Here is a 23,592-nt window from a genome sequence, read left to right as displayed (position 1 = left end):
TATCAAGGTCAAAGTTGTCTACTCTGACTGACAGCAGCTGTCCAGGTGCTTGGGTAGTGACCATGTGCTACCTGTTTTAACTGGAGATTGAATCTAGGACCTTCTGTATGCAAAGCACACGCTTGACCACTGAGCCATGGGTCCCACCCATCTTGCTGTTATCTTACTGATGGACTTTTATGCTGTTCTTGAATCCAAGAACTGTTAGCTGTCTTGAATCCAAGGAGGTAAGGTGGGATATAAAATATTTTTAAAAATAAACAATCTTAATAAAGAACTTTATTTGACAAGACTGTATTGTTTCTGTATTCTAAAACCAGCTTGACTTGCACAGGGTTGCTATTAAGATCATGACCGTAGCCTTTTGCAGGGGGAGAACAGAAGGTTGGATTCCACCACTGTACTTGGCTAAGTGGGAGCTTTCCTTCTTCCAATGGAGGATGGCTCCACACTTAGTTTACCTAATTCCTACCCATTTATTATGGAATGGCTATAGAAAGGGCCACAGCCATCGCTGGTCCTTGGGAAATCTTTTCAATTCTCCACCGTGCCTCTTGCTATTGAGTAGGCAAATTTAGAAAGATTTGAAGCTGGTGGGCCCAGGCATACAGCAGTGCAGTGAACTAATGTGGAAGTAGAGGAAGCAAGGGATGGGAAATTTCACGGTGGGCCACCGGGGGCCAGCAGCAAGCATAACCAAGTTCCAACAACTCTTTCAGAACCTCAGGAGCTCAGACATTTCATGAGCAGCAGTCATCATTTGTTTTTTCCAGTTCTGCTGCCAGTTTTCAAGAGGAAGCTAATACCCATTGTTTGCACCACTGAGCGGAGGGTCAAACTAGATGTTTCTCTGCAGCCACACAGCAGCTTCGGGTAACAACTGTTAAAAAATAAAGGAGAGCCCAAACATCCTCAGAATGCCTCCGCTGGTGGAGGAATACTCTATGTGGAGCAGAAAATACAGGGGAAAACCTCCTTCCCATGCTATTTTGACATCAGGAGGATGTTTGGGCTATCCCTAAAGCTGCTGTGTGGCTGCAGGGAACTCTTTTTAAAAGCCCACATGTTTAGCTTGATCCTGAGTGACCCTTGTGGCTGCCAGCCCCACAGAGCCAACTCGGCTTGTTCCATGGCCATTTTCACTGTACCTCCTGAGAGAAAGTGTTAGGGTTTAGTGTAAGAATGCGAAATTCAAATCCCTGCTGAGTCATGATGCGGCTTAGGTGCAGGATGTATACTTTTCAAATAAATAAAATAAAGTGAGTAATCTTAGCATAATCAGTTTCAGAGGAGCAATAAACTTAAACATGATTGAGTCTCATGGAGATATCACACTGAGCAATTTGGGAAAAGGATGAGGTACAGATGTGATGAGTATAATAAATGCAGTGTCCCTTTGCTTTTGAACCTGCATGCCTGATTCTAGTTATCTGATCTGTGTGACTGAAAGTACTCTCTACACACTCATAAGTTTCTCTGTGTATTCTAGGAATTACCCTGGCATTCAAAATAAGGATCAAGGGCTGTGCCCAGGCTTTTTGAAAAAGGAGCAAATGCTCAGTTAACATATTTTAATTGTTCTTTCAAGCCTGTGTATGGTTAAGGGAGTAGCCAGAATGATATAGTGGTTAAGGTCTCTACTAAGATCAAGGAGACCTGAGTTTGAATCCCTGCTCTGCCATGGAAGCTTGCTGGGTGACGTGGCAAGTCACATTTTCTCAGCCTTAACCTATCTCATAGGGTTGTTGTTGTGAGGGTAAAATGGAGTAGGGATGTTGTAAGCTGCATTGGGTTCCCACTGAAAAGAAAAGTGAGGTGTAAATATCTAAAGAAATACCTTTTACCAAATGAGATTTGCAGGGCTGGTAGCTCTATGACGGGGTAATGATCTCTTTTGTCTGATTTGGGAAGTCCAGGAATGGATTACTCGATTGCTGTTCTTGAGAAATGTAGTATGCAACAGATCATTTTATATGACCTTCCTTAGATATACTTCTCTGCTTGTGGATCTCCTCTGCCATAATAACAGTTGCAAACAGAGCTGCAGAGAGTGTGTGTGGTTGTGCATGAAGTATGGTTTTTTTTCCCTCCCTTGGTCAAGAGGGTTTTTGATAAATGGAGCCAGTTTTAAACAGTGTCTTGGTGATTCAGGATATCATTTTGCAAGCACAAATGTCCTGTATGTTACTTTAAGAAAATCAAACATGAGGACAAATGTAAGATCATAAAGGCTTGTAAATAATAGGTGGAAAGAAAGATTCTGACTTGTTCCTTCTGAACCATTTGTGGGCTTGCAGTGCAAGATCTGACTTGGGTTAGCTTCATGCACCTCCTTATGCCATTTGCTCAGGTCCCCTTCCCACAGCACCTGCTTGGTAACTTTTGGTGCCATATGGCTGCAGCTGGATTTGTCATGGGGGCTATCACATGCTGTGACAGCACAGGCATACTGTCTACATTTGGTTATCATAGAGGAAGATGACAATGATGGAAATTGCTCTGTCCAGATTTGAGGTGACTGCACAAACCTGGGTTGGATCCAGCCAGCTTTTTCACTCGCATCTTTCCTAACTGCCCTCCTTACTATAACCTCCATCCCATATGTCTTTTGTCTGTACAGACTATGTGATGCCCAGCGTAGCCTCTTTAGAGGTCCAAATCCCCCATCAATTTCACTAGCAGAAAGTTATTTGGATCAAGCCTTCTGTTTTGTAGCATTTGCTTTTGGTTTGGTTATTGGGTTCTCCCATGATGAGCCCTTAGGGACCAGGTTTTTGCTGTGGTGCTCTCACTTCAGGGGTGTGTGCATACTGAACAACTTACTCTGTGGTGTTATTCTGTATACATTTGCTGCCAGAGGGGAGTAGCAATCTTACTGAGCCATAGCTTTGGATTTTGAGCTTGAAAATACGTTGGCATTTTCTGCCTTCGGTCATTTCCAAATGTTTCAAAAACTGAACCAAAAAGGTCCAGATTTCAGTGTAGGAACTGAAACCAAATAAAAAGGGAAAGGGCTACATGTGCTATTAGTTGTACCTCCCCTTCACACTACCTCTGTTGTGCTGGCCACTGCTGACCGTGCTTTTGATAGCAGTGGCAGTGAGCCTGCCACCAGGGAAGGTGAATAAAATCTGTTCCGCTCTTAGTCTCCCCAGTACCTCCAAATTCTGCTTCCAATATATTGAAGGAGCTGCCCTTTTGTACATGGTATAGAATATAGTCATCAGGGGGCTTCCTTAACATTCAGGCACTGAGGACTATAACCCCCAGGATGCACTGAGGCATAGTTTCTTAGAAACCACATCTGAAAGTCCGGGAAAGCGCGTAGGGTGGAGTGGGGGTAGGATTCTCCCATTTGCCCAATTGTCTACTTCACCTGGCCACACTGGGCTGGGTGCTACCACTTTTAGAGGAAGCAGTCAGCACAGTAAGTGCAGGGTGAGGGTAAGATAAATGTCCCAAATCTTGGTTGATCCTGATCCCAAGGCATAACCTTGGTGGAAAAGACTTGCTTGCCTCCATCTGAACCTTTATGACCCAAAGAGGTGACTCATGGGTACTGCAAAACAGCAAGAGCCTCTTGATTCAGCATGTAATACTCCTGTTCTTTTCATAGTTCAGATGTACAATAACCTTGAAAGCTTGCGTGAATCATGAATCCTATCAGTTGCTGTTGGATAATGAATGGCTGAAAGTGATAGAAATTATACAGCCTTGCAAAAATGTTCCTTGCGCTTGGAAATAGCTGTGGATTTTTTGTAGAAACCGTGATCCAAGCACCAGGATGTATGCTGTCTTCATCCTCTACAACTGTCTTTTTACCAGAACTGTGCCTGCAGACAAATGTCTCTGTGGGTTCATATGCTCATACTGTGATCAGCCATGTGTTGTTTCTTCACTTACTCTCAAATGCTCATTTTGGTACTGATCAATGAAAGGCATTTGCCTCTTCCCTACAGGAAGTCTTCTCAGCCTTCGCTAAATGTAGAAGGTCAGGAAGGTTAAAAATAGATTGGAACATGAAACCCAAGTATAGATTTATTAATGCAAAGAAATATGTGTTGTGGGAACTCAAACTGTTTTCTTGTTTCTGTATAGAGAAGCCCCACCTCCTAGTTAATCACTCTATTGTACAATGGATGCATGTTTGTTCTCCTTCATTGTCCTGCTAAGCATGTGCCTCTTCTTAAGGCTGCTTTCTTGTTGCAGACTTTAGCTTTTTTCTAGCAACATTATTTTTGTACCAGGGGAAAAGGAAATTCTTTCCTCACTGCATTCAATTACTATTGTTGGCAGTACCTCATCCATCTCAAGAGAGTCCTAATTGATTATTGCATCCTGCAGTAAGTGATGTAACTCTGCCACTCCAATGCCTATAACAATTTAGGGAATGCTTCCCAAAGTTTAGGTATTTTTGCAATATGTTTAATTTCTTTTTGAGACTGTGATCTCTCTCCTGTAACCCTCTGTGTGTGTGTGTGTGTGTGTGTGTGTGTGTGTGTGTGTGTGTCAGAGAGAGCATGTAATTATCTCATATGGGCAGTGCTTAGGAGGAGACTGTCATACCCCAGAGGGGTCCTGCAGGAACTGTCTGAAGTTTCGAACGGGGAGGCAAAGCCATCTGTTTGAGAGACAGATAAGGAGACAAGATCAGTTTGGGAAAGTATAGCAAGAACAGGTAAAGAAGGCTAGAGGTTTACCAGCTGGAAATGGCTAGACAAGTAAAGGAAGGAGACAAAAGACAGGAATCATGTATAGTGTGGAGCAGTGGAACAAACCAAATTGCTCTTAAAGTTATATGGACCCAAGGCATATGATTTTCTGCAAGTCTGACTTGGTTCAGGGAACACTGATCCAACCCAGCTTCATGAACGGCTGCCATTCCAGTCCAGATATAGCTGACCAACAAAACCTTTGGGGGGGGGAAAGGCCAAGGGAGGAGGGGTTTTTGCTGCAAAGGATAAATTTTGATAGTATATACAAGGGCTTAGTAAATCTCAGTGTAAGCACAAAGGGCTGGATTAGGGTTGCCAGGTCCCCTGGAACCCAAACTAGGGGGTGGAGGGGCACACAGGAGCGTGCTGTGGGACTCCTGGGGCCATTCCCTGTGCCTTTCCCCCTGCTGGTGAGATGAGAGGTGGCAGGGGCAGAGGCTTGGGAGCAGGGGATCCCCTGTCCCTACTGGGGGATTAGTAACCCTGACTGGCTCCAACTAGTTTCTCCACTGTTAAAAGGGGAGAGGGTTTTGATATACCCCCCTGCCAAAGGCTGTGTTCGGGGTCATGGGATCTGCATTGGCAATAGTCATCTGGAATTGGAACTGTAATAAGGAGGAGAATTGGCAGAGATTGAGAAAAAAAGCTGGTGGTACCAACCAAAACTTAATTATCATTTCTCATCAGAATGGGGGTTTTTTGTACAACATAAAAAATTAATATGTGAAGTTCTTTGTCCATTTAGTGGTGGTGGATTAGTTTTTGTGCTAGCAATAATTGGAAAATGCGGTCATTAAAACACAAAACCCTGAAGTCTGAATAGTAAATCTGGCCCCTAAATCTTTGGGTTGGCTCCTAGAGCCAAAGAAAATTTGTCAAGGCCGGGTATATACAGCCCGTAAATCAGCTTCGCTGCATCCTAAATGATGAAACAAGTTGACTGCATGTTTGGTTGAGGCCATCTTCATACTAAAGTGCGTCTGACGAAGAGAACTTGATTCTCGAAAGCTTATGCTACAATAAAGTTGGTTAGTTTTAAAGGTGCTACTGGACTCTTTTTGAGTAATTTTGGTTGCAGAGTGTTTTGTCATCAAGGCTCAGATACAATAACCTGGAATCCTAATGCTTTGCTAATAGGCAACAAAGACAAGAGTCAAAGCTACGGGGGAGCTGTGCCGAGGCAGCTCCATGTCTAAAAGCTTTGCAAATAATGACTTGAAGGCGGTCTCCCAGCTCCTGTGCTTCTTTTTTGTCTTGCTCCTCTTCCTTGCTGTCACTGAGATGCTGCCCAGCTACTCTGCTAGCCCTCGGAGGCTGGATGTTAAACACATGGCAGAGCTGAGGTGGCTGCATGTCTGGGTTTATTATTACTTCTTCTGTCATTAAAAGGGCCCTAGCACCCATACAGAGAGAGACAGTTATGCATGTCCTGTGGGGTAGTTTTCCATGTTGGTTTCTGACTGTGATGGGGGAGACCCCTGCCATGCTGATCGACACCATGCCTGCATTCCACAACCCAGCAAGATCTGCCAAATATTTAAATAACACAGGGGGTGTGTGGGAGAGGGGACAAGAGGGAAAGCATGTTTGCTGTGAGGAAGGAGAAAGCGCTTTGGGTAGGAAGGAGGGGGCATCCCTCCCTTGATTTTTGTGCCCCCCCCCAGTCATTCTCAAATGCTGTTAATAGTCTTACACAAAAATACTCATATTACCCATTCTGAATGAGGAAAATTCATTTCACTCATTCTAAAAGAGAAAATATTCAATTAAAGCCCCCCTCCATGCTGCCCAAATTAAGAATAAAAATATCTGAGCCATCCCATCACTAACTCTCTCATAGTTTCACTGCTCATGCTAGGTCTGGAGGGAAATGAGGGCTATCACAATGTAGGCCTTGCTTGCCCTAGAGGTAGAGAAGTAGAGAAGGGAAACTCCATTGGATGTAAGTAACCATGCTGACAAGAATTCTTACCTAAATGTGCTGTAGAAAGAAAGAAGTCACAAAAGCAGTGGGACCTGGTGTGGATGACATCTAGACCAACTTGCTGTGGCTGCCATCGCTGCCCCCCCCCCCCCTGCAGATCAGTTGTACAGTCCAGCTTGGTCTGTACAATTTATAATATAATAATTTGTTCTCTTAGCCCAATGCAGGTTTTCATGGTACTTTCAAGATAGAAATAATAATGAATATAGAAATAGAATAACAAAAATAACAAGAAAAAACACTAAACCAGCAATAAAAATTAAAGAGCTAGCAGTAAGATGAGCAAATACTGCATCTACTCAGAAAATCTCATTCAACAGAGTTTTTATGATACCCCTTGTGAGTTAGTCTGTACAACAAGCTGCTGGGCAAGGTCACCATCGCCCAGGGCGGCGTCCTGCCCAACATCCAGGCCGTCCTCCTGCCCAAGAAGACCGAGAGCCACAAGGCCAAAGGCAAATAGAAAAAGCTTCTCTCGGTTTCGGTTCTTGCGGGTACTTTTCCAGCTGCGGTACCCAACAACAGAGTTCATACTTCTGAAACTGCAGAAAAGCAGTTTCTGTTGTAATGCAGCCGTCAGTCTTCAGCAGGGTCTGGAAGTATGAGGCATAATATATCTAATCTAAGTCTGAATGTGGCTCCAGAATATGGGTCAAGAAATCTGGACAACTGGGCCATGAACAGATATTTGGGATGATGCTACATTTCCCTGTTCTACTGCTCTCCCCTTGCTTTCTAGAATTAGAGCACAGTGGCTATTTGAACTGTCCTGATTGTTTGATTATTTATTTATTCAATTTATAGCCCGCCCTCCCCATAAGCGTGCTCAGGGTGGGTTACAGCAGGATATAATACAAAAATAGACATTTAGATAACATTAAAACCATGGTCATCAGTATAAATATACAATTCAAAATCCCAGGATGGTAGCCTCTTCCAGTCTTTCCCAATCAGAATGTAAACAAGGTGGGGGAGAGGTGGTACAAGCTGGTGTCACCACAGTGACTGCGCATATGAGGGGCCAGATGATTATATAGCCCCTCCTTGACAGGAGACCTGTAGGGAGACATTTCTAAGAAACCTTACTGGCCTCAGCCATATGCCTGGCGGAACATCTCTGTCTTATAGGCCCACCAAAAGGATATAAAATCTTGGTAGGCCCGAGTAACCTCCAACAGAGAGTTCCACCAGGTTAGGGTCAGGATTGAAAAGGCCCTGGACCTGGTTGAGGCAAGCTGAACCTCCCTGGGGTCAGGGACCACCAGTAGATATTTTCCTACTGATCTAAGCGCTCTCCAGGATATATATGGGGAGAGGCGGTCCCTCAGGTATGTTGGTCCCAGTCCATTGAGGGCTTTGAAGGTTGACCAAAACCTTGAACCTGATCTGGTACTCCACAGGGAGCCAGGGCAGCTGCTGCAGGATTGAAGTAATGTATGCCCTGCATGATATCCTCATCAAGACATGTGCAGCAGCATTCTGGACCCGCTGCAATTTCTGGGTCAGGCTCAAGGAAAGCCCTGCGTAGAACAAATTACAGTAATCTAATCTGGAGGTGACTATTGAATGGATCACTGTGGTTAGGTCATGGCCTGGGCTGCAGAAGATGAAAAAATGCAGAATGGACAACTGCCGTGACCTGTCCCTCCATTGATAGGGAAGATTCCAGTGTCACTCCAAGACTCTTGATCAATAGGACGGGCACAAGTGGTGCCCCATCAAAGGCCGGGAGTCGGATCCCCAAATCCCATCCAAGTCCCCTATACAAGACCTCCCCCTTCGTCAGATTCAATTTCAGCCAGCTCTGCTTCACCCATCCAGACATGGCCTCTAAAGCTCTCACCAGAGCATCTGGGGCCGAGCCAGGACGGCCATCCAACAGCAGATACAACTGGGTGTCATCTGCGTATTGGTGGCATACTAGCAGTCTTTAACACCCAAAGACTGTTATATTTAGCAAACATAAGAAACAAACGTATGTTTGCTATCATTGGTGGGCAAGCTGGAATACTCTACTACATTTTGTTGCAGGTTCCCATTTGTAAAATTCTAATAGTAGATTTGACCTTATTTAAATAATGTAACATATATGCTTTTTGTATTGCTATATTGTTGTTGGATTCTAGTGAATTTGGATGTACTTTGTCTCTCATTACTAATAGGATTCAGCACTTATTTTTTAAATACATTTTTGACACAGATCTTTTTTTTTTTGCTTGCGCTGTTGGACAGTTGCCAACATCATTCCATCATGCTTGAAGTTATCTTTATTACATTCCTTGCTTGTCTAAAATCAGGAATCTTCTTTTGGTATAGCTGTCAACCATGTTACTGAGAAGAAAAGTTAGCAGGATCAGTTCCCAGCAGAGTGCTGTACATCAGGTTATTGCTGTGGCTCCGGAGGCATGTATGGAAGGCCAGTCTCTTTCTGGTCTTCACTCGTGATGGTCTGGGCAACAGCATGGGGCCATCCCTGCTCCAGTTTTGGAAATAGCTGGATAATTACTATGGTGGTCTGGGCCCTTGATTAATTTTAAACTTTGATTATACAAGCAAACCGCTATAAAGTCTTAAGAGGGCTTAAGCGTTTCCTCATTGACTGATCCTAGGAACTAGGGACTTAGTCCCATGTAGATTTTACTGTAGCTGTACTCAACCTGTGGTGAAGTCATTCTAGTTGGAAACAACTGGTGTCCTATCCTATTATATGTTTTATTTATTAATGTCATTTATAGTCCACCTTTCTCACTGAGACTCAAGGCGGATTACATAGTGTGAGATTAGTACAATCACTATCAAGGACATTTCCATACAGTGTCAAGGACATTTCTCTAAATAATGTCATAGGATTTTACAAAGAAATAGTTGTTGGGTTCAGAATTCCCCCCCAGTGTTTTATATACCTACCAATGGCACCTGTTTTCTAATTATGGAGCCTGGTTGCTTGTACTGAATTGGAAGCTAGTATTAGAGCTTACCTGTCAGAGCAATCAGTTTTGGGGAGCTAGGCCTCACAAATTTGTTAGTGTGTACCAAATCTCTGCACTTTGAAGGAGAAAGTCCCCCAGTGCCTTGTGTCTTGAGGGCCCCAGGATCCCTCTCTCCTTTGGAATTAGCATTACAGATGGTGATTTGTAGAGAAGTAGTAGTAATTTGGTGTTTACCCTACAAGGCAGTGATGGAATGTGCAGTTCCAATATGAATGTGTAGTTCCAGAGTGATGGAATGCATAGTTCCAGTCTGAAACACTAATAATTTGAGAATGGACTATTTGGCATAATGTAGACAATTTATGACCTTCTAAATGTACATTCAGCATTCATATCTTGATAATACTGCCCTTAGAAATGGCAACATGATCTTTGCCATCTGACGGATCCTGTTCTGCTCTGAAAGCATGTTTTTTTGGTAAAGCTTAGAAGAGAAGACAAGGGGTTTCTGGTTTAGGAAGAGAGGCCTTAGGCCTCTCAGGATCATGAGGCAAGCCCTCCCTCATCTTGGCAGCCTGGGAGCATGTCTGTCCTTTCCTGTATACAGAGTTCCATTTTTCAAGTGCTACAGCTTCACAGCACGGAAAGGAGCACTTCAGGGGTGATCTTGTTTTTGTTATGTTTGCCGGCATCACAACATCAGACTGTCCTTTGTTTTCTGACACTAATTTCAAGGCCACTTCGTGAACAAAAATATTCTCATGGAAGTTGTGTTTAGTCTATGGTAGCAAAGATGGCAAAGAGCCCGCCACCCTTATCGAATAAATAAATACTGTGGTTTAAAATTTTTATGAGATTTGCTGCTGTGTTTGTCTAGGAGAGAGACTCGTACAGGAAAGTGGACATATTCTTTTTCAGCAGGCTAGATTCTGATACATACTGCATTGTTACCTGTTTTAGAACAGCCAAACAACCCAGTGTAGGAGGTCTAACTGTGGTTTTTAAGCAGCAGTTAATCCTGTACAAGATAGCACTGTTAGTTTGGTGCAGAGGTAAATAATGTACAAAGTTTACTACAAGACCTGTATTTAGCAACATGCTTAAAGGCAACAGAAGCCCATGATGACCAACTTTCCGCTTTCACCCCTTCCTTAAACTCCTCTGAGTTTTTCTACATCGCCTCTGAACTTCCTAAATTTCCAAACCAAAACTGAATTTCTTTCCCGCCTGTTTGCTCCTCTTCACTCCCTTCTTCTAAAGTCCATTTCCCCGTTGCTCACTGGAAAGAATTCCAACTTTGAATTCTTGAGCAAATCTGTGCTTTTTAAAAAAGTCCTTTTGTTGTTTGTCTGCCCCGGACTATCATGGTTAACTATCTGAAATTTTATTTGTAAGCTTTTTGCAAAGCTGTCCAGTTGTTTCTTAGTTTTCATATAAGCTCTTGAAAGGATGGTTGTTGTGGGTTTTCCGGGCTGTATTGCCGTGGTCTTGGCATTGTAGTTCCTGACGTTTCGCCAGCAGCTGTGTCTGGCATCTTCAGAGGTGTAGCACCAAAAGACTGTGGTGCTACACCTCTGAAGATGCCAGACACAGCTGCTGGCGAAACGTCAGGAACTACAATGCCAAGACCACGGCAATACAGCCTGGAAAACCCACAACAACCATCATTCTCCGGCCGTGAAAGCCTTCGACAATACTCTTGAAAGGAATTTGAGTTTGCTATTGCTTGGTCTCTGTACTTTTTCTTGAGAGCATTTGAACTGTACATAATTAAATCTCACCTTATGTTTCATGGCCCTTTGATCCTGCTGTCCCCCCCCCCCCCAATAACCTCATATATAAATGTCTGCATAGTGAGGCCTCATGACACTGCTTCTGACAAAGTGGGCTATCCTCCACAAAAGCTTATGCTGGAACAAAATCTTGCCAGTGGATAACAATAATCTTTGTTATTGTTACTGATTTGGAAAATGGTTGGTGATGATTCATTATGATTGCTTATTGCAGTAGCTTGAGCTATGGATTTATCAAAGAGAATGTAAATGCTTGGTAATTGTTGGTGATGGTGTAACTGGAAGTATGCTGAAGTTATATTTGCTAGGTATATATTTCAGCAAATTTTGTTCATGTAAAACTTTTCTCTGGAGTATTTTGTAATTAATACCTATTACGTTTCTCTCTCGACTCAAATGAGGTATCGTTTTTTTTCCCTCTAGCCTTGTAAAATGGGTCACTGTTGTTCTGATTTTATAGACAGAGATGCTGGTTAGCATCTCTGAGGTGCCACAAGATTTCTTTTTTAGTTTATAGCCAAGCAATTGAGTTTTATAGGTGAATGTTCTAAGGCTGATAAATAAGGCTGTAATAATTGTATAATCTTTTACTTGACATGTTTTGATCACACCATGATAAATGTTAGTATCTGCAAGGGAATGGGAGTAGCTTCTTGTATAGTTGTTCCTAATTAACAGATTGATATTTTGCAAACCTTGAAGGTTGCCAGAGTCTTTTGGCAGTTCAAGGTATTGTAATCATAGAAGGGAATGGTGCAAGCAGTTTGAAGCAGGTTTAGTATTTAAGCATTCCTTCTGGTTTTATTTCACCCTTCTGCCCTCTTATATTGAAGTAGAGCTTAGAGAGTCATGGTTTTATAAGTTTTGAAAAGAGGTGATATACTTTGGAAGAAAAGTAGAATGATACATGTATCGGAAGAGGCATTTTTAGAAGGTGGCATTAACAGAAAAGTCCGTTTAGAGAAGATTTATGGATGATACTTAGCACCACCTAGTGGGAATATGAGGGTCGGCATATAAACGAAAGTTTATACTTAATTAGAAATGATGTATTTGACGTTTTTGAGGAAGAGTTTAGAGAATTGAAAAGTTTTTGAATTTGCTTTTGAAAACCATCAAGATAAAGGTTCCAAAAATTGCACCACATTGGAGTCGAAACCCCAGGGATGCGTATGTGTTGTGTAGGCGTTAGCAGTACTGTTCTCACTATTCGTTCATTGAACAGTAGCGCAACCCCAAGATAAGGACGGTTAGCGAGGCCGCGCGCTGGGAACGTAGGCAGGAGACCGAGGTAGCCAGTGAGGTCATAGTGACGGTTGTTTCACCAATCACTGTCTGCGTGCTTGGCCTGTTTCTGTCGGACGCTGGAGTAACGATAACAATCCCTCTCCCGGGTTGCATTTTACAAAAGTATCCGCTTTTAGCCCCCCACTTCGTGGTTGTCGACAGAACCCACAATGCACCGCAGGGGCCATCCTCCTAATTTGCATAGAGGGCTGTGAAATTGAAACCGGAGAGGCTGACGTTTTTCTAGGCGGTTTCGGCCTGCAGTCGTCTTTGAGAGGCGTGGTCGGGGCTGCGGCTGCCGCTGCGGCAGACGCAAACGGGTCCTATCGCGCCTTCTCGCTGCTCTTCGCTGACCTGATCAGTCTCCTGGCAAACGCCTCCTTGACATGCAAACATCCACGAAAGAGGCTAATCTGCAGCGTTTCTAGAAAGCTCATGTAAAATCCCTTTGTATATAATGGACAGGATTTTCCTGTCATTTGAAAGACCAAGACGAACACAGCCGGTGTTTATGCCAGAATATGCCGGAATAAAACACCCCAAGGCGTCACAAGGCTCCTGTTTATTTTTGCTGCAGCAAACTAACACAGCTACCGCTATGGAATTACTTGTGTTTAATGATTTTATAAACGAAGCGTGCAGTTCTCTATATATTTGCATAAGAGTAAATTCCATTGAACGCAGGGGAATTGTCTTCTGAGTAAACGCGTAGGATTGTGGTGTAAAGAGTTTTTGCAAGGTTCTTAACCTTTGGGGGGGGGGTCATGGACATTTAAGAACCTGGTGAAAGCTATGGCTCTCCAGAAAAAAAAATGCGGATGTGCCATATCCGCCACTTAGTAACACACCAACTTTGATTTCTATATAGTACACTGTAAATCCATGCAATTTCCTTGCCTACCTAAGAAGTATTAAACAATATTATAATAACTAGCCTGGAATGAAAGCAATTACAATAAACACTTTAAAAGATGAGATTTTCTCCTTAACTTTCACCATGACCCAGTAGAGAGACAAGTGCCTATAATCATAATGCCAAGGTACGCTTTCTTTAATTCCTGTCGATAGGAAATTTTTCTAGACATCCAAATATGGCAGTGATAATGATTGTACATTATCAGACTGTGTACAGTAGCATCCTATGCCACCCTACCCTTGTTTGGAGTGAAACAATACCTTTATAACATACTTTTATAAAAATTGTTATTCACAATTTCTGAAACATCAGGAAAGGAAGAAGAAATTCTTTTTGTACCTGGTTCACTAGACCTCTAAAGCCTATTAAAAAGAACCTTCTAGGGCTCCATGTACTACAGGTTAAGAACCCCTTCTTTACAGTAATTGCTTTACAGTAAGTAAATATATCTTCATAACAAGCAGTAATCCTTTACTTTTGTATATATTCAGTTACCAGTTTAGGGATTATTTATTTTGTGTCATAACTCAATGAAGATCCAATTTAGTGCTTTTAATTTTAATGCTGTTATTTGTATTATTGATAATTTAATTGTTAGCTGCCTCATGACTGAGATGGCATACACATTCCTTCAATCAATAAAAAAAGTATTGAATCTTTAAATACTCCTATTTGCCATAAGCAAATAGGAAACAATGGAACAAAGCGAGCCATCTGAATTTAACTTAATATAAACCTTCACAGAAATATCAGTGTGATACTGCCATGTACAAATATATCTCCTACCCCCACCCTTCCATTTTAAATGTTATTGTTCAAAAGTTAGTTTGTTGCAGGATTGTATTACTTCTGTTAAAATATATGTGTGTATGCATCTCGTAACAGATATATATATATTCATGTGTAGCATTTCTTAACACCCTATATATCTATATCTATATGATGACCCATGCTAGCCTGATTTTATTGCATCTCAGAAGCTAAGCAGGGTCCACTCCAGTTAGTAATTGGAGGGGAGACCACAAAGGAAGATGAAGATCGCTATGCAGAGGTAAACCACCTGTTCCTCTATTACCTTGAAAACCTGAGCAGAGGTTGCTATTAGTCAAATGTGATTTGATGGTGCCTTATATATACTGTTTGAATATACCCTCCTACTGTTTGAATATACCCTCCTTGAATTCATACCCTCCAGGGTATAAACATACCCTCCTGGAGGGTATGTTTGAATATACCCTCCTGGAGACTCATTTTAACACTGACAGAGACTGCAGGTACTGTAACTAAATCTATCTTGCAGTCTTCCGACAGTAGGTAAAGACATCATTGGTTTTTTTTTTAGCATTCTCTCACTAACTTTTATTGATCCTCCTCTGTATTTGTGTTTATTGTATTTAATTGTTTTAAACATTGTATATTTTGTATTTTAAACACTGTTTAAATGGCCGCCCTCCCCCGCTTGGAGACCCTAAGTGGGACGGAACAGCAACATAGAAATGGGTTGAATAAATATGTATTATTTATTCATTTATACTCTCTATTTCCCCAGTGGAGAATCAGAGCAGCTTTCTTTTCCATTTTAAGCAGTTCTTTTTTCTTCCATTTTATCCTCACAACAGCCCTGTGAGGTAGGTTGGGCTGAGAGTGCATAATGAGGTCAAGGTCACCCAGCAAGCTTCCGTTGCAGACTGGGGATTAGAACCTGGGTCTCACAGATCCTGGTCTGACACTCTTGTCCGGGGTCTGAGTCCCAGCCCCCAGACTTGCCAGGAGGGAACAGCAGGAGGCAACAGGGAGGCAGCAACCCTGCCACCCCAGCCAGCAACCAGAGCCAGAACCTGCTTACTCCAGGGGGAAGGGGCAAAAGGCCAAAGCCTCAGAGGACTGGAAGGAACAAGGAGAGACCAGCTAGTCCCACCCTCCGGGGGAGGAGAGGGGGCTAAGCAGGCCAGAGGAAAAGGGCCAAGGCAGGGGGAATAGGGGCCCAGCAGCAGCCCAAACAGAGCTCTTACCTGGCAGGGAGGAGAAGCAGCCACAACAGATCAGAGCCATGCCCCAGCCTCCACCTCAGCTTGAAGACAGCAGCCTGGCTCAGGAGATGTTCACAACCAAGCCCCTCCAGGTGGAGCTGCTGAAAGCATTCTGCAGGAAGAGCTGGGCAGCCAGCCAAAGGGCCACAGCTGGGCCTACCTTCAATAATCAGCTCAGCCAGAGAGGCCTGGCAGCCAGCCAAAATAACACAGCTGTTGCTGATCCAGGCAGCCCAGCCAGCTACCCCAGCTGCAGCAGCTGGAGACAGCCCAGGCCAATGCTAGGAGGCCAAGGAGGGGTGTGGCCCGGCAGGCAGGACCTGCAAGGTGGGCGGGGTGCTGAAAGAAGGCCCTATAAAAGCTGGCTGGGAAGAGCTCTGAGGTGGTGGGTGTGAGTAAGAAGTGATGGTGTGGAGTGAGAGCAAAGTAGTGTGAGAGTGGAGGCTTGGAGGAGAGTTCTGGGAGGAGGAGATGATGGAGGACGCAGGGGGTAAGCAGGCCAGGTTGAGCAGGCCAGCAAGTGGACTGAGAGGGAGTCAGGGTGATGTATACCGCCCCTCCTTCCACAGAGCAGGGTCCTGCAGCATCCCTGGTGCCCCTCTGATATCAGAGCCGGCCCAGCCAGTGCCCTGCCCAGTGGTGGCAGCGACAGGCCCTGACAACTCTTATCACTATGCCCCTCTAATATATTTATACAAAAAGAAAAGTAAACATATGCTTCTCCTGGCTTTCCCTTTTACTTGAGCCCTTCTTTCATGAGAGCAGCCATTTTAAACTTGCAGTTACATGTGATGGTGACAGTTGGTGCTGAGGGTCTGGTGAGAGGTCCTTGTACCTATGTACAGTAAAAGAGATTCTAGTCAGATTTTGAACATAAAGGTTTTTTTTAAGTGGACAATATTTGATGTAGTGATATTATTAACTTCTATCTGAATTATAAAAATACATTAAAACTGGGAAAATCTGATGACTTCAGTAGTGGTTCCAGTTAGGTGCATTTAAGCATTTTAGCTGCGCAGCCCAATCGTGTTTAGTCACAAGTCCCACTGTGTTTTTAGATTATCACTCTGTTATTTTCACAGGAAATACACTTTTTGAAGCCATTGTCAACATCATTATACCAGAAACATCAAAAGCCCCTGGCCCGGCCCTCTTTTTAAAACACTTGGTGGGTGCCTGGAAAGATGCCACGAGGCACCAATAGGAACCACATTAGGAACTGAGCAGCAAAACAATTGCTAACTGTAGCTGAGATCCAGTGTGATGCATAGTATCTTGAAGATGGGATTCAAGTTCTGGTTCATAGATGTGGATGATTAATGTAAAAACACAAACACACTCAAGCACCTTCTTTCTATGACATGGCCTCTCTTACACCAGAAAATGAAGAACGGAAGAATAACGTTCTGTCATTTTAGGTCCCTAGTGGGTAGAAAAGCAGGGCATTAATATTTAATGTTAGAATAAATAAATAAAATTGTTGCAGGGTATCTATAGCAGTGAAAAAACAATAATAGTTAAAAGATCTGTACAGTATTCAAAACAAGCACTTGGCTGCATCCTATGTGTGGTTACTTGGGAGTAAGCACTATGTAATAAACACAGTAGGAATTGCCTCTGGCTTTACAGGCATGGGGTTGGATCGCATATGGCTGGCTATACTCCTGAATTCTGTGAGATTCATATGGGTACCAATGTGATCCACAAAGCCCAGTGAACTTTGGATTAGATTGGTATCAATATAGCTTAAGTTGTGAACATGATTTAGGGGCTACATACAGACAGACACAATTTGAAATCCTTATTTTTAGCAAGTTATATGTATCAGTGTAGTGACAATATGTGCCTAACTCAGGTTTCCTCTTTTATGTTTATCAGGTATATGGCTTTGTGTTTATCTTATATGTTAACAAACGCTGTGTATCTCTTGTTTTGAAGGTTGTCCTGCTGGGTTTGGACATCTTATCTGCGCTGGTGTCACGACTCCAAGAAAGATTTAAAGCCCAAATCGGCACAGGTAAGGCCACTGGGACAAGCTGAGCCAAAATGCTGTGATAACTAGATGTATGTTGTTTTGTCTGGTTATTGCTGTGCTGTTAGGAATGCTAATATTTGAGATGGAAGTAGAATCATTCACATAGGCCTGTTGGCAGCTCCTGTTGTGACAGAGAAGGCCCTGCCGGGGGGTGGGGGGATAAGAATGCTCCGTAAAGATTACGGAGCATTCGCGTCAGAATGCTCCGTAAAGATTCGGAGCATTTGGAGGGGGGACATGATTGCTCTCTTTAAGTATTTGAAAGGCTGTCATTTGGAGGAGGGCAGGGAGCTGTCCCAGTTGGCAGCAGAGGGTAGGACCCGAAACTGGGCTTAAATTGCATGCACAAAGGTACCAGCTGGATATTAGGAAGAACTTTTTCATGGTCAGAGTAGTTCAAAAGTGGAATCAGCTGCCTAGGGAGGTGATGAGCTCCCCTTCACTGACAGTTTTCAAGAAGAGGCAGGATAAATATTTGCCAGAGATGCTTTAGGCTGATCCTGCACTGGGCAGGGGGTTGGATTAGATGGTCTGTATGGCCCCTTCCAACTCTATGATTCTATTCCAAAGTGATTCAGGGAGAAGGCTTTCTCCCAGCCCCCCCACCCCTCACCCCCACTTATCCCCCCCGTGGCAGGGCCTTCTCTGTCTCCCCCTTCTGTGGCTGAAGGAATAACTAGTTGTGGAATATGAAGGAATAATTAGTTGTATCAGCAAAGGTGGTAAAGGTGAGCTGTGTGGAAGGGTGAAGTAATGGCTGCTTCTGCATCATGCTTGGCCGTGCAAAATAAGAGTTCTACTTCCTCTAGCACAGCGATGGTGAACCTATGGCATGCGTGCCACAGCTGGCACGCAGAGCCCTCTCTGTGGGCACGCAAACCAAGTCGCTGATCGCTAGGTCCAGGGCTCATTTAGAGGGGGGAACGCCTGGAACGGCGTTCCAGTAGCTCTGAGCAGAGGTCACATGGGTTTTGGCCCTGCCCACGTGATTCCTCTTCCTCAAGGCTGCCTCCCTGCTGCCCGTCTCTTTAGCAGCAGGAAGCGGAGGTAGCAGCTGGGCTGCTGGGGCTGGCTTTCTAAAGATGAGTAAGCTGCTTTGATTTAATTTGCATTACTTTCATTTGTGGCTCGTGAGTGAGTGAGAGAGTTTGCAAGCCGAGCTGCTGGTGTAAAGAAGGGCAAACTGCTTTGATTTAACTTGTTTTACTTTCACTCGTGGCTCCTGAGTGAGTGAGTGAGAGAGAGAGAGAGAGAGAGAGAGAGAGAGAGAGAGAGAGAGAGAATTAGTTTGGACAACTGTATGAGTTGTCTTTTCTCAACTAAAACCTCAGTATTCAGGTTTAATTGCAGTGTTGGCACTTTGAAATAAATAGGTTGGTTTTGTGTTGCAGTTTGGGCACTGGGGCTCAAAAAGGTTCACCATCACTGCTCTAGCAGGTATGGATGGATCCAGAAGAGATGCAGGAAAGAACTTGCTCTATGTATACCATCCGTCGAGGTATATGTGTTGTTGAGCAGAGAGAAGGACTCTTTGGGTTGCAATCTGGGAATCCTACCGGAAATCTTGTTCAGCATCCCTTATAATTTCAAACTTGTCTTTCAAGTCAAATGACTGGAAACCAGCTTTGTTTCTTTTTTTCCTCCCTAGAAATCAGAATTCAAAATTATACATTCTCAAATACCATTTGATGTAATGCATACAAGAAATGACCATGTCCTTCAATTGAATAAATTATAGATTGATGTGTATAGTGTTTGGGATCATACAAATGTAAAAGCTTGTTTTCCTCTTGTATCATATAACCATAAATAACACCACTTTGTTGTTAGCCAGTTAGCCTGTCTCTGTATTTTCATATTCATCTTTTAAAAAAAAAAATAACCAGTCTTTTTTTTTTTTCTTTCAGTGCTACCAAGTTTAATTGACAGACTAGGAGATGCGAAGGATTCGGTGCGAGAACAAGATCAAGCACTGTTGCTAAAAATCATGGAGCAAGCTGCTAACCCTCAGGTGAGTTATTGGAAATGTCTAATTTCAGCATAAAAGCAAGTGACTACTAGTAAACCAATCCTTGGGGAACTTGGTTTGTAACCACTTAGTAAACTCTGCTTTCCAAATAAGTAGATGCCACCTAGCCTGTCAGATGCAATGTTTTGCAGATCTTACTGCCAGGGAGCAAGAGGTAGCAGAACCTGAGGAGTTAGAATCGGGAATCATAAATAAGAAAACTAAAAGTAGCTAGAGAATTCACACAGCCCTCTGTGATGACTTTGAAGAGCTTCCCTGGTCAGTTTGTACTGAGAAGTCATAAACATAAGTATATTATTGTAATGAGAAGTGATTTGTCCCCATATTGATCTCTGTTAAGCCCAAGGCTTCAAAGAAAAGACAGTATACAATTATCAGCTGCTGTTTCCTTATGTTCTGCATGACTTTTGGGTGACTTTCCCATGCTGTGCAATCTGCTGACTCTAGTGTGGCTTAATAATGTAGAAGGAGCAAGCATTCATGTAGGAAAGGCAGTGAAAGAACTTCCGCCTTCTCAACCTAATGTTGAGGCTGTCCTGGTTATGACACAGCAGTAGAAATGTTGAGTGTAATAATATACTGGTGAGATAATGCTGGAAAGTAAACTGTAGGTGGGGGGAACAATATTTAAGAGTCCAGTTCTTGCTTTTATGGGAGAATTTTCTTCTGTAGAAAGCATCATTTTCCACTGCCTTCTAGATGACTTCTAATAAAATACAAATATTCGGTTTCCCCAGGAAAACTGAATATTTCCCCGATGCACACCCCTAGCCACAATATAATGATGTAATTAGTAGAAGCACCATTCAAAAATATTATAGTTAATACAAAGCTTGTATAACATATGTGGGGAGTAAAGCCTTATTTCACAGATTTCACTCATTGATCGGGCTATCTATTGCATTTTATACATCAAATTGTTCCCTGTCTAGCCTGCTTCTAGGTACCTGTACAAAAGTCAGATGTCTTACTAACATTTTTGGGAGAGCCAAGATTTGCTCTTTCTGTTCTTCCTTCTTTCTGTATGATGTTACCATGAGTTATTTCATTACATTGAGGATCCCTTCTAGTCTTTCCGAGCCTTCTTGACACTAATTCAGGACAAAGGTCTGGTTTAGAAGCTTCTGTCCAAATTTTTTAACCCAGCAGGATGCAGAAATTTGTTTTATATTTTTAAAGACAATCCTGTTAACCACAAAACTCTGAAGAATGTTTTTCTGAGAATGTGGGACTGTTCAAGTGCACTGCTTAAATCCACTGAGAGAATGTTATTCCTAGAAAATGGAGGAAATAATTTTTGAGCCAGTTTTTCCTGTTCACTCAATAGCTCAGAAGACTCTGCTCACTGGATTGTGGATGCTTATGTCATGGGCGAATTCAGTCCTAACTGTCTGAGAGATACCCAGTTACCATCATGTCTGTGTGTCATATTTAATCTTGCCTTTCCTCCAAGTAGTGTAGAGTAGTGTATATTTTCAGGTAGGTAGCTGTGTTGATCTGCAGTTGAAGAGAAAGATCTGAGTCCAATAGCACCAAGTAGATCAAGTAGACTTCCAAGGTATGAGGCTTTGAGGGTTACAAAGGGAACTTTGGCTCTTGAAAGCTCATACCTTGAAAATCTAGTTGGTCTTTAAGGTGTTGTTGAACCTAGATCTTGCTTTGGAGTAGTGTATGTTTCTCCTATCTTGGCTATAAAACAGTAGGGTACGTTAGGTTGATAGAGAGTAAGTGGCTCAACATTACCTACTGAGCTTTATGTCAGAGTAGGGATGTGAGCCTTGATCTTCCCATTTCTAGTCTGACAATAATATCTACTCTATGCTGGCATGGTGAAAAGTTAAGAGCAGAGCTTTCTGGAGTATCAGTGTGTGGATGAGACAGGCAGCAAACTATTATAAAGGAGGCAGGATCATTACCCACCCATTGCAGTTGTTTGTGAATACTTGATTTTCTTCGTTTGATCACTCTTGTGATTATAGAATACTCAGAGTCAAGAATTGTAAAATTACAGCTGATTCAGAATTAGTTTCCCCCCCTTGTTTTCTTCTCTCTCTGTGGCAGTATGTATGGGACAGAATTTTGGGAGGATTCAAACACAAGAATTTCCGGACGAGAGAAGGAATTTGCCTCTGCCTTATTGCAACGCTCAATGCGTAAGTTGGGGCACATTGCTATTTTTGATATCGGTATTCAGAATCTTTAAAAAAACCTCAGTCCTGGCTTCTGCTCTTTTTCTCTCTTCCTAGATCTGGAGCTCAGAGTTTAACGCTGAGCAAGATTGTGCCACATATATGTAATTTACTTGGAGATCCAAACAGCCAGGTGAGTTTTCAGTGACCTTAATGTGTTAATATTATTCTGAGAAAGAGACTGACTGACTGACTGACTCATGGTGAACTGGAAAGCTCTGTCTCTTTCCTCCCTCGCCTCATCATGGCCTCTATACAATGTGCAGTAAATTTGGCTAGAGTTATGTGTTAAAAGCTTGAGTTGTCAGATTTATGGAACTGTGGACTTTAAACTTCTTCTTCATTGAACTTGGAGCATGGTAATGTCTGCGTCAGAGCTTACGTTAAAAGTCCAAGTCCTGAGCATGCTTTTATATGAATAATTATCCAATGAACTTCTTTGAGGATTTGACTTTACATTTCTATCTGAATATAACTTTGACCTGTTCTGGCTATGAAGAGATACAGTTTGGGGGAAATTGCAGCTTTCTCCTCTCCTGCAATGCAAAAAGAACCTGCCTACAAATATATATTATGTGGCAGGACTAGAGTTTCCAACAACATGGAGAAAAAAATGTCCTGCTCCTTTAACAGAGGTTTAATGTGTAGAAATGAGTAGTTGAAGCTTTTTGTTGCATGGAAGTAAATAACATTCCTTTAAGTTGGCAACCCTAGGCAGGACTAAGAGAGAGAATAACAATGGGAGACATTGGGACTGTGGTGCAAAGTGTGTTTAAAAAGTGATATACTTAAACTCTATCTCAGAGACCAAATGAAGTAATCAAACACATTCTCAATATCTGCCTCCATGTTGGGATGAGATAGGCAATATATTGTGAAATAAAAATGTACAGAAAGGACTCCATGTATTAGGGCTGTGCAGTGTATCTCATGTGCATTTTGATCCCAAAATTCTGTGCCAAAGCAGTAGAAATTCTGCTGCTGCACAAAACACCCTGTGCATTTTGGACTGCAGCAGGAGTGGGAAAGGAGAAACAGCAATGCATCCAAGCCTTTATTTGGTTTTTCTAGTAAAAGGAAAAGTAGGCAAGGCAAAGAAACTGCTCTTTTATCTATTTTGTTCATCTTTATTCTGCTCTTCTTCCAAGGAGATTAGGGCAATGTACATGATTCTCCGTTCCCCATTTTATCCTTGCAACATTTCTGTAAGGCAGGTTAGGCTGAGAAGATATGCCTGACCCACGGTTACCCAGTGAGGGTCGTGGCAGTATGAAGATTTGAATCCAGATCTCCTGAATCCTAGTCCATGACACTAACCATTATACACACTGGCTCCCTCCTTACCTCTTGCAGTCCTGCTCAAATCCCAATGCTCTTGTTGTTGTTGTTAATTTTACCAAGTAGTGTTCATAGACCCATCCCCATTTAAATGAACTCTGAAATTCTTGGCATGTTGAATACTGTGCTCAATATCAAGTGTTCAGTTTCCAAGTGAGGAATCACTTGTTTCTTGTTTATGATGACCAAGCTTCTGCATCTTACGAAAACATCAAACAAAAACCTTTTATCAGGCCAACTTTTGCTTATTAGAGTTTGCTGACTTTCATGATTCACAGAGCTCTGCTGCATGAAGAATGCTGAGAAGTTCATAAAGCATTCGGATCTTGTCTGAACAACAGGCAGA

The 23,592-nt window shown here is 42.7% G+C and overlaps 1 protein-coding gene and 1 non-coding gene across 2 annotated transcripts in view; one reads left to right on the top strand and one right to left on the bottom strand.

The window, feature by feature from the left end:
• The window catches only part of CLASP1 (cytoplasmic linker associated protein 1), a 252,409-nt gene that overhangs the window by 53,867 nt on the left and 174,950 nt on the right, over positions 1–23,592 (top strand). The window contains exons 3-6 of the mRNA XM_054969847.1: positions 17,594–17,672; positions 19,598–19,701; positions 21,781–21,872; positions 21,966–22,041. Coding sequence (XP_054825822.1) covers positions 17,594–17,672; positions 19,598–19,701; positions 21,781–21,872; positions 21,966–22,041 — 351 coding nt within the window. The remainder of the gene's footprint in view (positions 1–17,593; positions 17,673–19,597; positions 19,702–21,780; positions 21,873–21,965; positions 22,042–23,592) is intronic.
• On the bottom strand, positions 12,548–12,673 carry LOC129325375 (U4atac minor spliceosomal RNA). Its single transcript, XR_008596621.1, has one exon. It is a non-coding gene; the product is annotated as a U4atac minor spliceosomal RNA (small nuclear RNA).

Source organism: Eublepharis macularius, chromosome 2, assembly GCF_028583425.1.
Source record: "Eublepharis macularius isolate TG4126 chromosome 2, MPM_Emac_v1.0, whole genome shotgun sequence".
In the NCBI taxonomy this organism is placed as follows: domain Eukaryota; kingdom Metazoa; phylum Chordata; class Lepidosauria; order Squamata; family Eublepharidae; genus Eublepharis; species Eublepharis macularius.
This window is presented reverse-complemented; position numbering and strand designations above follow the sequence as displayed.